The 13,728-nt window shown below is 50.8% G+C and overlaps 7 protein-coding genes across 7 annotated transcripts; 2 read left to right on the top strand and 5 right to left on the bottom strand.

The window, feature by feature from the left end:
* Nucleotides 1-62: 62 nt before the first annotated feature.
* On the top strand, nt 63-1,604 carry AVT2 (Avt2p; the record flags this gene model as incomplete). The annotated part of the gene is made up of 1 exon (XM_022606775.1): nt 63-1,604. The coding sequence occupies one exon, from the start codon at nt 63-65 to the stop codon at nt 1,602-1,604; it is 1,542 nt and encodes a 513-aa protein (XP_022463437.1).
* A 612-nt stretch (nt 1,605-2,216) lies between these two features.
* On the top strand, nt 2,217-3,983 carry KNAG0C00770 (uncharacterized protein; the record flags this gene model as incomplete). Its single annotated transcript, XM_022606773.1, has 1 exon — nt 2,217-3,983. One exon carries the CDS (start codon nt 2,217-2,219, stop codon nt 3,981-3,983), a length of 1,767 nt encoding a protein of 588 aa, XP_022463436.1.
* Nucleotides 3,984-4,421: 438 nt separating this feature from the next.
* Nucleotides 4,422-6,317, bottom strand: SLP1 (Slp1p; the record flags this gene model as incomplete). The annotated part of the gene is made up of 1 exon (XM_022606772.1): nt 4,422-6,317. The coding sequence occupies one exon, from the start codon at nt 6,315-6,317 to the stop codon at nt 4,422-4,424; it is 1,896 nt and encodes a 631-aa protein (XP_022463435.1).
* Nucleotides 6,318-6,498: 181 nt separating this feature from the next.
* On the bottom strand, nt 6,499-10,758 carry TAF2 (transcription initiation factor TFIID subunit TAF2; the record flags this gene model as incomplete). Its single annotated transcript, XM_022606771.1, has 1 exon — nt 6,499-10,758. One exon carries the CDS (start codon nt 10,756-10,758, stop codon nt 6,499-6,501), a length of 4,260 nt encoding a protein of 1,419 aa, XP_022463434.1.
* A 289-nt stretch (nt 10,759-11,047) lies between these two features.
* Nucleotides 11,048-11,488, bottom strand: KNAG0C00740 (uncharacterized protein; the record flags this gene model as incomplete). Its single annotated transcript, XM_022606770.1, has 1 exon — nt 11,048-11,488. The coding sequence occupies one exon, from the start codon at nt 11,486-11,488 to the stop codon at nt 11,048-11,050; it is 441 nt and encodes a 146-aa protein (XP_022463433.1).
* Nucleotides 11,489-11,721: 233 nt separating this feature from the next.
* Nucleotides 11,722-12,789, bottom strand: PER1 (Per1p; the record flags this gene model as incomplete). The annotated part of the gene is made up of 1 exon (XM_022606769.1): nt 11,722-12,789. One exon carries the CDS (start codon nt 12,787-12,789, stop codon nt 11,722-11,724), a length of 1,068 nt encoding a protein of 355 aa, XP_022463432.1.
* Nucleotides 12,790-12,928: 139 nt separating this feature from the next.
* KNAG0C00720 (uncharacterized protein) lies at nt 12,929-13,573 on the bottom strand (the record flags this gene model as incomplete). The annotated part of the gene is made up of 1 exon (XM_022606768.1): nt 12,929-13,573. One exon carries the CDS (start codon nt 13,571-13,573, stop codon nt 12,929-12,931), a length of 645 nt encoding a protein of 214 aa, XP_022463431.1.
* Nucleotides 13,574-13,728: the final 155 nt, after the last annotated feature.

Genomic DNA, 13,728 nt, shown 5'->3' with positions numbered 1-13,728 from the left:
CTAGTGATATAAACAGAGCCGATCGGTGAACTTGCGGAAGTCTGTAGTAGATCGAAGCAAGGATGACGTCTGCACAGGATGAGGGGCTCCTGAGGGACCCGCCGCCGTCGTACGAGCTGCACGAGCTGGAGAACCCGCTGATTGCCGGAATCATCGAGACGAATGAGGAGAAGTCTCCGCTGCACATGGCGTTCATGAACATGGCGAACAGTATCCTTGGTGCTGGGATCATCTCGCAGCCCTTCGCGGTGAGGGAGGCCGGTGTTCTGGGGGCGTTCGTCGTGTACATTGCGCTCGGGTTTCTTGTCGACTGGACTCTGCGGTTGATCGTGCAGAACCTTGTGATCACGGGCACGGAGACGTACCAGGAGAGCGTTGCCGTTGCGCTGGGGGAACCCGGGCGGCTTGCGATCCTCTTGGCGAACGGTCTCTTCGCGTTCGGTGGGTGTGTTGCCTTCTGCATCATCATTGGCGACACGATCCCACACGTGTTGCGGACCGTGTGTCCACCACAGTACATCGAGCGCAACTGGGTGATCATTGTGGTGACGCTGTTGATCAGCTTGCCCTTATCACTTAGCAAGAAGATCAAGCAACTGGAGCGAGCGTCGTTCCTTGCACTTGTGAGCATGGCCGTGATCGTCGTGACCGTGGCCGTCAGGGGGCCCTTCCTGCCTAGCGAGCTCAAATCTCAAGTGAGTCTGTTCGCACCGCAGTGGTGGTTCCGCAAGACGATCTTCAAGAGTGTTTCGATCGTGTCGTTCGCACTTGTGTGCCACCACAACACGAGCTTCATCTTCCACTCGCTACGCAACAAGTCTATATACAAGTTCAACAGGCTGACACACTGGAGCTGTGCCGTGAGTGTATCCGTGTGCATGCTGATGGGGTACACCGGGTTCCACACGTTCAAGGAAAAGACGAAGGGCAACGTGCTGAACAACTTCAGTGGCGACGACGGCTGGATCAACGTCGCCCGTCTGTTCTTCGGGTTCAACATGCTCACCACTTTCCCACTGGAGATATTCGTGCTACGCAACGTCGTGCTAGACATCTGGGCGGGACCGACGCACAGGTGGTACCAGCACAGGCGGCACCACCCACCACGGGGAGGCCACACCGCCACGCAGCAGCCACCGCCGCCAGAACCCCACGGCAGCAGCCCAGCCCGCGGGCCAGCCGGACCCCACCCGGGCCTACCGCCGGACCCCGAGCCCAGCGAACAGCCGCACACGGCAGTAACGGTCGTGCTCGTGCTCGCGACGATGGGCGTCGCCCTCGTGACGTGCAACCTGGGGGCACTGCTGGAGGTCATCGGCAGCACCACGGGCGCGCTCACGGCGTACATTCTCCCGCCTCTGACGCACGTGCTGCTCACCAGGCGCCGGCCGCAACCGCACACCGCCCGCGAGCGGTTGGGCCACTGCTGCTGCGTCGTCTTTGGCTGCACGGTGATGCTCGTCAGCACGACGCAGACGCTGCTGGACTGGTCCCGCAGCGCGGGCCGGGGGGGGCGCCCACTGCGAGTTCTGAGCCGCCGGGCGGTGCCCGCCCGGCCACGTCCCCCCTGCGCCCCCCCCAACCTCGATTACCGCTTCCGGTAAAGAAATGAGAGAAAGCAAGAGTGGGGAGGACCGTTTACCGCAAAGGGAAATAAGAGGTTGTCGCTGTGCACGGCCGCTGCCTCCTTCCGCATCCGGTATAAAATTGAGGGCAGGCGCCCGAAACGGGGAAAATCAAGAAAGCGACTCAAAGAAGCAATAAAAAATTTTTCTCGCCTTTCTGGGCTGTTCTCTCACTATCTATATTTCAGAGACACGTACGTCCCACTATATATATATATCGATGGAATTTGGTGCAATTTGGTGCAATTTGGGACTGGTGCATGTTTGTAGTCCGGGTTTTGTCTTGGCCGGATCATAGTACTGGAACAGTAGCCGCGTTCTTCCCTTTCGTCTCCTACCCCCCATCCGTCCCAGGGCCTCTGGTCAAACTGGTTCAATCTGCTTTCTACATTCACGCTCGTTCATTTAGTATTGGTAAACTTTAGACGGTTTTAGCTTAATCCCTAATCTGTTCGCTTACTTTAAATTTTGCTTGTACATCGTCTGCTCTCTGATCGAATTTTCCCCGTTTGATGCTCACACTGGACTGTACCGTCGTTCTAATCACAACACTGCCTCTCAAAAACTACTAAACTCAAGAAGCAGACACAAATGTCAGCTTGCAAAAGGAAACAAAATGTCCAATTGCACCCGAATTTAGTCAAAAATGAACAGATCACAGCGAACGCCACCATTAAACCGTACAAAGAGGATATCCTCCTGCTTTACCACGACTTGGATGTTGCTCACACGGGGCAACTCAACCCTGTCATGATAGACAACCAGCCAGAGATCAAATGGAACATGAGACCATTCCTAATCGACTTCCTCGTCGAATTGCACGTCTTCTTCGACCTATCACCAGAGACTTTGTACCTTGCTGCCTCGATTGCGGACAGGTACTGCTCAAAGAGAATAGTTTACAAAAGACACTACCAGTTACTGATCGCTACCTCACTGTGGATAGCTGCCAAGTATCAGGATAAAAAAATAGAGTACCCCATATTGAAGGAACTGTACTTGCTATGCTACCAGATCTACGACCCTCAAATGTTCGTCCAAATGGAGAGACACATCCTCACCACACTCGACTGGACCGTAGGGCACGTCACCACGGCAACAGAGATCCTACACCTCTTGTTCGACCAGTGCCCGAAACTGACCCTACTGCCCAAGACGGGCATCGTCTGCCAGTTCACCAACTTCTTGCTAGACTTCTCCCTATACCATAGGGACTACCTCTGCTTCAACCATTCAACAAGGGCAGTCAGCGCTTTGCTAGTCGCATCATGCATAGTAGGTGACGACACTTTCCCAAACCACTTCAAGAGACTCTTGCAACAGCAGCCAAAGGAACAAAAACAAGACGAAAAAAAATGCAGTGCACCTCTACTCAAATATATCGCGGGCGATAGTGAGAACCATGACTTGGACTTGCACATCACGAGAGACAAAATGGCAGAGATAAGACAGTGCGTCTTCTTGCACTTGCAGGACCTCTTCATGCCCAGAATGGCAAGGGCCACCACACAAAGCAACAGCAACAAGTTCAAGATCTCGCAAGTGTTACTGAAAAAATATAAAGCGTGGCCTGTACGCGCCCTTGTGGACAAGTTCACCGCGGCAAACTTCGAACTGTTTGTGCACCTCAATGGATTACTAGAATCGAGGGACGCGCTCAAGAGGGACGGGTTCTTCATTCAACCGTGGTTGCCAAACTCGATCGCCATGTTCATAGACTACTTCGTCTCCCTCGGCGAAATCAGGTACGATTCAGACGTCGTCGCCGCAGGGCAGGCGGAGTACGGCCCAGCGCCATACCGCGAGGCGATCGTTCAACACGCAGAGGCAGTCTCAAGGGTCCCCACCCCACTCGAGTTCATGACCCCAAACACAGCCTGCAGCAGGTTCAGCTCGTCCTCGGCAACACCGCTGCTTCTGAGGTCCACGTCCTCGATCTCGGACAACTCAATCTCAAATGCATCTTCGAGATCCTCCTCCATCTTCTCACAACCAATCACCCGTGTAGATTCAAGCCAGTTCATAGATACAATCACCCCGGTGACGGCAACTTTCCCACACGTGAAAAACAGGTCAAACACATTTACAGCGGGGACGATAAAACAGTGTCAGCAACCGTCCTCCATGCTGAGCATGAAGGGTTCGAGCAACTCAACGATCCCACCAACACCGACACTACTAAGACACAAGTCTCAGATGTCCTTCTCCGGGTCCTCAAACTTGTTCTCCATCAGCCAGTCGCCAAAGTTATCCGACGAAACGCTGCTTGAGTCGATGGATAACTTTATCAGTGAAGTCACCTCCGCACAGAACGGGATTCTAAACTTCGATCAAATTGCATTACAGAAAAAGAAGTAGCGGGTGGTACACACGCACAGTAATTGACTCACCAAAGATGTGTCTACGCAAGAAATGGATACGGTGGGGGCTTCTTCCTACTTCTTCTTCTTCTTTTTCCTCTCTTTTTTTATGTTCCCCTTCTCCCATTTCTATTCCTCTTCCTCTCTCAATCTCCCTCCCTCTTGAAGTTCCTTCATAGATACATAACGTTGATAAAACCTGTTATAAAAAACACAAAAAAATGACCTTCTTATTACACGTTTAATTGCTCACTATAGTTACTTCCTTTACATTACTTAACGATATAAATATTATGACTTCATATACTCTCTTGCTTCCCTCCTTTATTTTACAATTTCTTTTCCTTTAAACAAATAAATAATGCAAAAAAAGTCGATTAATTACGGAACTCTACTTACTGACTCAAAATATATATATAAAACAAATGCCATGAGGTCAGTACTTGTTCGTACTGCCAACTTCACCCTCCAGGTCCTCCACATCATCATCCTCAAAGAGGAAACTGTTCAAGTACTCGTGGTACAGCGAATACGCCAGTAGGCAGAGACAGAAATACAGCAGCCTCTTCTGGACGCGGACTTCTCTCTCCAGCATAACAAGTCTCCCCTCGCTACTCGACGGAGCCAGCTTCCCTTGACCATCCAGGAGACTCAGCGATTGTTCTCGGAGCTCCTCGGCAAAATCCTGCAACGCACCAATGTTATTCATTATCGTGTCGTTGAATGCGTTTACTAGGTGGTCGAATCGCACCAGATACGTCCTTTCCAACTCATTGAACGAGTTCGAAAGCATTTTACTTTGCTCCTCTAAGTACAACACTGTGAGAGTGGCGTTTACCTCCAATTTGTTGATTCTCTTCATGATATTCTTGAAAATCGATTCCTCTGGTAACTGTGGAGGGATGTTCAGCGGCGCAGTCTTATTGACCAGAGTACCATTGGCAGCAGCGCCAGTTATATTCTTGATTGCTGTGCTGTTGTCAAGAGAACCCGTGTTGTTCGCACAGATGGTATCGTTTTCACCCTCACGTCTTGTCGAATTGAATGCGAAATTGATCTCCTTCAAAAACTCATCGAAACGAAGAGGCTCTAACCTCGCCTCACAGAACCTTAGAGGGTCAGAAATCGGCGGGTCCGGACTGGTAATGTTGTCAAAAATAGCAAATTGAGGGAGACCCCATGAATCGTTCAGTAACTCACTCTCCATGATATATTTGTGGTTTTTCGGAGAGGATTTAAAATCGAGAGGTTTGGGTCGTTCTAGCTCATCGCTATCAGTCGTCCTGGCCACAGTATCGCGGTTCTCTTCAGTGTCTGCCGCAGCCGACTCATGCTCGGCCTCTGCGTCGACCAATGCTTTACCCTGTTGAATCTCCTCCCGTGCGGCCAGTTTAAACTCGTCCATCATGGTCTTCCCATGTACACGCACGAGGGAAAGTGGGCAGTAGTATTCGTGATCGTAGTGAGTCAGGTATTCTATTCGAACGTACTTGGCCCATATCTGCGGGTTTGCAATCTCAAACCGTTGTAGGTCCCTTGTGTTTTCACCTTCAAACTCTCCAAGAACGTTCCACCCATTTTTCGGTGCAGGGAACCTGCTTGAAACGGATACTCTGAATCTTTTGAATGTCGACGAGAAATACTCAAAGTTTGCCATGACCAACTCTTCAACCAAAATGTCCTCACATAACTCAATGACCACAAACTTCTTAGCAGCAGAACACGGATTCAACAGGTACTTGTCCTTGTTCTCTATCAAAATGGAGGTTGCCCCGGATGCCTCCGAGTTTGTCTTGACCATCGTCGCGGCACAGTCCAACGAGGCAAAGTTGAATTTATCCTTGTACAATTTCCCCTCAGGTTCATCCGCTAACTCCGTGCCGTCGTCACCAGATTTGAAAACATCAATGTCTATCTCCATCTCCTCTCCTATACATTCCCCATCCCTCAAGCAAGACGGATCTATCTTCCTCCTATTTTTGATATTCTCCAGTTTTTCATGCATCTCGAAGTCCCTCTCCTTCAATTGTTTCCACTCATTGAATGAAAGGAATGTCTCTGTACTGTTCACGGACACATCTTCCGATTTCACTTCCCCTAACTTAGGAAGAGGATCCGCAGATGCATTCACCGGTATTTTCTCGGTGAGGTTGTGCATAGTGACATTCCCACCGTCTACTCTAGAAGTGCCCCCAGTACTGTGATTCGCACTTACAGAGGTCGCATGTGATGTAATATTGACTGCATCATCTAACACCGATACACTTGCAGCAGCGGAAAAGTGGGTCCACTCAAGTATGCTAAAGAATAGGAGCCGAGATCGGGCAACCATTTCCACGTGGAACGACTGACAACAGCTTCGTCCAAGCACAAGACACAGTGAGAAGATACGCGGATCCTTGAGCCTCGGAGCAAACCAATTAGCGCTCTCTCTAGCTGCTTTATGTACAGCGAAGTCATCGGCTGCGCACCTTCCTGTTGAGTCAAAGAGGTCCCGAGAAATCAAAATATTTTCAATGTTCCGGGTAAGAAGCGGTTCTGTACTTGATCCTGACGATGAAGGACCGCGAGTTGGCCCTCGTGACGGTGACGCGGTCGCTGAAGGGCTGCGAGGATACGCTTACCTTCTTGTACTGGTCCGAGAACCTCACAAACCGCACTGGAAGGATGCCTATCTTGTTCACGGCGACAGCCTGCGATTTTGGAGGTTGTGCTGCACGCTTGGTGTCCACTTTCGGCTGCTGCTGCTGCTGCTGGGTAGCCTTTTTCTTGGTTTGCGCTGGCGTAGGTATCACGTTTGGCTTAGTTGCGTTGAATTTCACTTTAGATGCGGAAAGATGAACCTTCAAAATACTGTCCCGTTTGATGACCACCTTGTTGTCGCCCTCGTACTTCGCTACTAGTTTCTTCACCCGCGGGGCCCGAAGGACAACCTCAAAGCTGTCCCTGAGTGTGTACATTACGCGACACACGTCAAAGAGGCGCTTCCTTTGGTACAGACTCAGGAATGGCGTGTGCAGGACATCCCACAGAATTTTTTTTAACGGCTTGTAGTCCTTAAACCTTTTCCTCAGTAATGAAATTTGACCGGCAATGTGCGTCCGCATCTTCAGTTCCTTCCTGTTGTACAATTCCATGTCACCATCGGCAAGCACAAACGCACGCGCCTCTTCCTCGTTGTCAAAATTGATGTTCTTCGGAATTATCTTCTCTGTCAGGTATAGGATATCGTCGTCGAGTTTATCCAACGGCTTCTGGCCCACTATCGTGTTGATTGAGTCGATCAACACATCTATCAGCTTCTCCTTAACGTACACGTCAGGAGTAAAACACAACGTTTCAAAGAAGTATTTCAGGGCAAATTTGTTCTTGATCCCACCTTCCACCAACAATATTTTGAAGGCCAAAAGTGAGATATCTTCAATACCGTCACGAATCTTTATCACATCAGCATTGTAATAGTGCTTCCAAATGTGCTCGATATTCAACGAATATTCTAACACATCCTTCAAATTCTCAAAAGTGTAGAGACCCTCTATGTTCAATTTCAGTTTTTGGTTCAGAATGGTCCTTGTAACCAGAACTTGATAGGAGGGCATCCACTTGTCTAGATTTTCGTACCTGTGAAGCTGACCCATGATTCTGTGCAAAAATTCCGTATCGTCGTGATCGTGCAAAATACTGTCAATTACACAACTGATCAGATTCGCCAGATAGAAACTGTCATCAAACGGATTCTCCGAGTTTTCGTTGTAAGTTAAAATATCCAGCAGAAAGTTTTTGACAAATTTCGGACACTCGTTCGTCTCGCTCTTTACCTGGGACAAGTATTTAGGAATCCACTTTTGCAGGAAGTACTTTTGAATAATGCTGAAATCGTTACTTTTGGGGACATTGGAATCATCAAAACAGAATAACTCTTGGAAGATTTTAATTAAATGTTTGGACCCACCAACAAATTCTGATTCATTGGGACTTTCTGGTTGTTTATACACGTATTGGGAGAGTGCTTTACAAGCCTCAAGTCTTACACCGTAGAAGTACTTCTCGTCCATAGCAGTCCTTGTCAAAATTGATGAATAGACCAGTGACTGTTGGTTTGAGTCCATAATGACGTCCTGGTAGTATCGAATACTGTCGATTTGCGCCTCGACGTCACCGTCTTGCCTCAGCTGGGATGCAAACATGTAATCGGGTTGATTGATGTGGACTTTACAAAGCCATTCGAAATCAGAGTCGATTCTGATCCATTCGAACGCCTCGTTCATTAGCAACGCCTCGTTGCCCTCCGTTGTCTTGGCAATATCTGTGAGTTTCCATTTGTAACAGTCTTCCGCAGAAGTCAGCACGGTCCCCAATTTTGGAATATCATCCTCGTCCACTGCGACAACCTTGGAGGCAGCCAGATTACTCGTTGATCTTTCCAAACTTTCCTCCTTCGGCGTCGCTACAACTTTCCTCCCCCTCATTCTTCTATATTTCGTGTTGTACTGAATGTCTATCTTGGTGTATGTGTCCTTCAATTCGACAATATGCTCGTAAGGGGTACCGTCACTCTCATGGATCCTAATGGTCATGGACCCAGTAAAGAACGACGGTGTGTTTCGATTTGGCGTTTCGATGTAATTCATAGCGCTTTTGAAAAATCCATCAGAACCGACTACCTTCCTCGAGTGTGATTCAGAGTCCTGGTTCTGACATTGTCTTATCCCCATCTCAATGACCATCCTCTTCTTGTTATACCGTTGGGTAATCCTGAAAACGGGAACGCCGGCACCGTACACCCATTGTTGGAAGAACGACTCTAATCTGTTTTTGTTAACTCTCTCACATACGTGCTGAAAGTGTGCTGACGACAAAGAGTTGTTGGGCAACTCCCCGGACATCGCTTGCAGGAACATTTTCGGTAAAATACGCGACATCCCAAAGGATCTTTCTGTCTTTGTCATGCGTCTATCCAGGATGTAGAGCACCATTGGCGCCTTCAATCTTATGAAGTCCATGTCTTTACTCGTGTTAGACACGGGCCAGGACACCCCCTGGAAAGCGGTCCCCAGGGGCGGTCTCTCAAAATCATTCTCTACAATCTTTTCGCTGTTCAGCTTCAACCTGTACTTGAATTCGTTGTTACCATAAAGCAGTTTGGATACTTGAATAGCCATGTATCCTGCCATACCGATACAGCACCACATGTCGTTCATCTCCAAGGGGGTGATATTCACGCCAGACCACTGCGTCGCGATGGACAGTGCGAGCTGATCAGTGGTGGAGAACATCAAATCTTGTACCGTGGGCGGGTACAGCAGTCTGGTGTTGCACAGCGTCATACCTGCAAAGTCCATGGTGTTGTTTGCTAGCGTGGGCAAGAAGACCAATGCGTAAGATGTGAATGGGTAGGATCCGAACTCTTTCGAATAGAAGTCGACGATTCGCTGGCACACGACCGTTGAGTTGAGGACCAATTCCTCGTTGATGTCCCTTGTGGGGAGCGTGTACACTTTTATTGGTATGACGTCTCCGTTCTCCTCCACTGCTTCATCGTGAGCGTCGTGTGCTCCCGTTTGGCCATCAATCCCGTTCATTTCGTCGTTCTCGTCGTCCAAGTCATCCACATCATCCCCCGAGGAGGGAATTGCGGGGACTTCCCAGACATTAAAGGATGCGACTGCCCAGCCGATGTGGTGTGGCGCTACAGGATTGAATATCTGGAAAGTAAACACTTTCTTGGCAAGGTCTGTTGGGTGTGCCAGTTCTTTCATTGTCGAAAATTCTGGACAGCATACTTTGATGTCTCTGTTCCAGAAATTGCTTCCATCCTCTACAAATCTGTCGTCATCGTATTCATCTTCGTCGTCTTCATCTTCGTCGTCGTCGTCGTCGTCGTCCTCATCGCCGCCGTTCCCACCGCGGGTTGAATTTTGACGTTTCAGTTTGTTTCTCTGGAACGCCGCGGATTGTTGTTGATTCTGATGCTGTTGTTGCTGTTGCTGCTGCCCTATTATCTTGGTGCAGCCGATATCCTTGATCTTTCTCGGGACGCTTATCTCGAGCTCCCATGCGCACTTCTCGTCCAAAGAGTCCACACAGGGCATCCAATACGACGCCGTGGAGCATATCTCCGAGTTTGTAGTGTAGGCATTCCATAGGTACGGTTTGTCCTCAAATAACGTGTCGAAACGGACTCCCGTTTGCGGATCCCGCACTTTGTACTCTACTTTGATGGTGATCGGCGTAAACACCGTGTCTGCATTCCCCGGGGTGCTCCTGATGGACGGCGTCACGGGTGTGTAGTTTGCGAGCGAGCTGGTATCCTGCAACTTGATCTTGATCGAGGATGGGATCTTGATGACGAGCTGTGCGACATCCTTCTCCTCTGGCCGCTCGTTCAGGTCCGCAAACTTCTCCCTGAGAAAGTGCGACTGTTCAACAGAGTTGTCCCTGTACAGCACGTTGCGAACTCCCCCGGTAAACTTGTTGTAGACTGCAGTGTGTGGCAGCTCGTGAATGTATTGTTCACACCGCCTGTTCTCGATGTACACGTCCAGCACGTCGAGGTCCTTACAATTGAATGCAACGTAGTCCAGCTTCTGGATCAGCGGAATCAGTATGATGTCAGTGGTGCCCCGCACCGTGTGGTCCAGCAGGTTCACGTCGAGCGCAACCCGCTGGTGCGCCACTTTGAAGGCGCGATACTTGGCGAATTCGCCAGGCCCAGTGCCAGAGACACCGTCTAAAAGAGACAGCTGTGGGGTATTAGCCATAGAGATCGACATCCCCTTCACAAATAGCTCTGACTGTGACAGAGGGTCCAAGCTTCTCTCTCTTTCTCTTTCTACAGGTCTGCGCTGGTCTTCTTCCTTCGCAAGTTCTAATATTGTGAACAAAAATCCCACTGTGACCGGTTGGAAACCGGTTCATGGTGACACACTGGCAGGTCCGTTGGCTTTCACCGGCGCCACGTTATACACCGTTACGTACATATACACAATTGCTGGTCGTTGCGGAGGGGGGATTCTATGCAATTGACCCTAGCTTCCCCGTGCCACAATACTTTATCTCTCCCTACGCCTTGACGTGATGATACTCGAAGTCATGGTTCTCGTAGACTATCTCTGTACCATGGTGCCTCTTGCTGTCCCCATTGCTGCCGTTGCCCTGAAATGTGGAGACGGCCCTCCGCAGTTGACGCTGCACGGTCTGTATGAGACTGTTGAAGTCGACGCACAGAAACGCAACCCACCACACAACGACGACGAGCAGAATGATGAAGTAGCTGACGAAGTGGTCGTACACGTTGCAACGCCACATGTCGAACAGAGACTTCTCATACACCTCGTCGTGCAAGCACGGCTGGTAGTTGAAGTACCCGAGGCCAAATTGGCGCGTCGCTTTAAACCCGCCGTGACTGTCGAACGTTTCCTTGTCCAGCACGACATCAAGGTCGCCTGTCTCGCGGTAAATGTGTTCCCTGAGCAGCGCCTGGTCCGGCATGTACGGGATCATCGCGCAGAGTCTTCTGTACGTCTCTACTGCAACAAACGTCTCTTGCTTCTGTAGTTCAGTCGATCTCTATTCAAATTTAACAACTAGTAATAGTAGTAGTGATGGATGGTAATACCTTCTAGAAGGATGAGGTGTGTGTATGTGACGGGTCGCTGCTGCGCCCATGATTCTATAGATACATAGTCCTGCGTACGTAGTTGGTTGTAGTTGTTTGTATTCGCAAGCTGCAGTGTTCAAAGAAGGGTGCGCTGCGTCTTGGGTTCCACGATGTAGTCGTAGTCCCGTAGAAGGAACTCGTACAGGTAGTATGAGGGCACGACTGTTGCCAGGTGCCACAGCGCATGTGCGTCAATTTGGAACCTGTAGCTGAAGAAGTCGAACAGCTCAAGGGACATCGCCATCGAGGTTGAGACGACGAGCAACACAGGTACCACGCACAGGTGCCATAGCAGCGCGCCCTGAGGGCTGTGACCGCGCCCACTGCGGCGGGACCGCAGTAGCTTATAGTTCTGGTACGACAGTTGCAGAATTAACAAGTACTGTAGGCACCCGAAGAAGACGTTGAAGCGCATGTTGTACGTGTACGACCAGTCGATGTACAGGCGGAGCAAGTGCAAAGCGAAGATGGCCACGACGGACCGCGTAAACCAGGTGCGCAGCTTGGGCAGCGCATACATCCCTGTCATCCGGATGAACAATGCGTGGAATGCGCTGAGCACCGTGAGTCCAGCGAAGAAGTAGTCCAGCTTCTCTGTGACGAGCAGGTCCCGGAAGTGGAACACAGTGCTCGCACTCCACGCGCACATCCCGGCAACCGCAACCGCAAGGTAATTCTGCAGCGCGTTCGTCCTCGCTGGGGTCGTCTGGCCCTGTCGTGCCAGCTTCCCCGCTATCCGCTTGTATCCCCAGTAGTGAGGGACGAAGTTCGCAACACTGAACACTGTAGAAAAGAACTCCTGCATCCCGAAAGCCCTCACAAAGGGCCATTTCCCATGAAATTGGTACAGTTCTAGCTTCTGTTCGGCACGCTCCCCCGTGATAATCTGCTGGCACTGGTAGTCGCAGTCCGCGTGACAGTCCCACGCGAGCCAGCGAGAGTACACCGCCGGCAACTCCTTGAAAGTGTATGCAGAGTACGCGTTCACCATGGGCGTGTCTTCACCCAATTGACCACCGTCACACCGTCTCTGCACGACACACGCATCGCAACAGTCCTCGAACTCAAACAGGTTGTCCCCTGGCGACGCACGCACAGTAGGCGAAACGGCCAGCAACATGCTCAACGCAATGTGAACAAACATTCCCCTAGGCACGAACAGAAGTACAGATGCACAGTCAAGAGTCCAGGTACGTTACCGCTGCTGCTGCTGGCTGGTGGTGGTGCTCATGTTCTGCGTCTTCATCACAGTGGAAAATTTTTGCACATAGAGGACCAGTGGGTTACAGCGTGTCACCAGAGTCTCCAGTCCCGCTGGTTGTGCATCTCTGGACGAGCAGCACCCTTGCACGGTATATGAACTCCGGGAGACGACCCGTCTCATTCAACAGGGCCTCCAATTGCTTGTAGTCCGCAGAATCGGCGTCCAATTGCGGGACGCAGCGTACAATTGCGACCGCTGCACTGGTGTCCGTGTCCCCGTCCCCACCAGCGTTCACCGTGACGCTGCACGTCTTGTCCATGTTATCCGCTGCAAACCTGGAGAACGTGAACGTGATGTGGCCCGCGGGTCCGTCCGCGTTGTCGACCGCAAGCCCGAGCAGTGATTCGTATAGTCGCAGCTCCGGGTTGTCCCTCTCGCGTTGCTCCCTGAGCCGCGCCCTCTGCGCGGCCACTTGTCCCTGCTTCTCAGCAAGCAATTCCGTAAGCTCTGCAGCCTCCCTTTGCAACTGATCCCGCTGCGTCTGCAACTGCGCTCGCTTCGTCTCGAATCCCTGCCACTTCCCGCGCAGCTCACCGTTCTGCACTTCAAGGGCCTCCACCTCCCTCGTGACACGCGGAACCTCCCCCGTCTCGAGCGTCCGCCGCTCCGCGGACAGCTCGCGCTCTTTGTTGGTCAGCGCGGCCATCTGTGACCGGTTGCGCATGCACGCGACGCGTCAACTTGTCCAGCTCCTCCAGGCTAGCGTGCTCCCAACACCAATTCGCACTCGCTCAGCATCCGCTGCACATCAGTACAAACGTGACCTATTCGGAACCCCTACTATCGTAACACTCAAACACACACACACAGCGTTGCCCA

The sequence above is a fragment of the Huiozyma naganishii genome, chromosome 3 (genome assembly GCF_000348985.1).
Source record: "Huiozyma naganishii CBS 8797 chromosome 3, complete genome".
Classification (NCBI taxonomy): domain Eukaryota; kingdom Fungi; phylum Ascomycota; class Saccharomycetes; order Saccharomycetales; family Saccharomycetaceae; genus Huiozyma; species Huiozyma naganishii.
The sequence above is the reverse complement of the archived record's forward strand: the minus strand, read 5'-3'. Positions and strand labels throughout refer to the sequence as shown.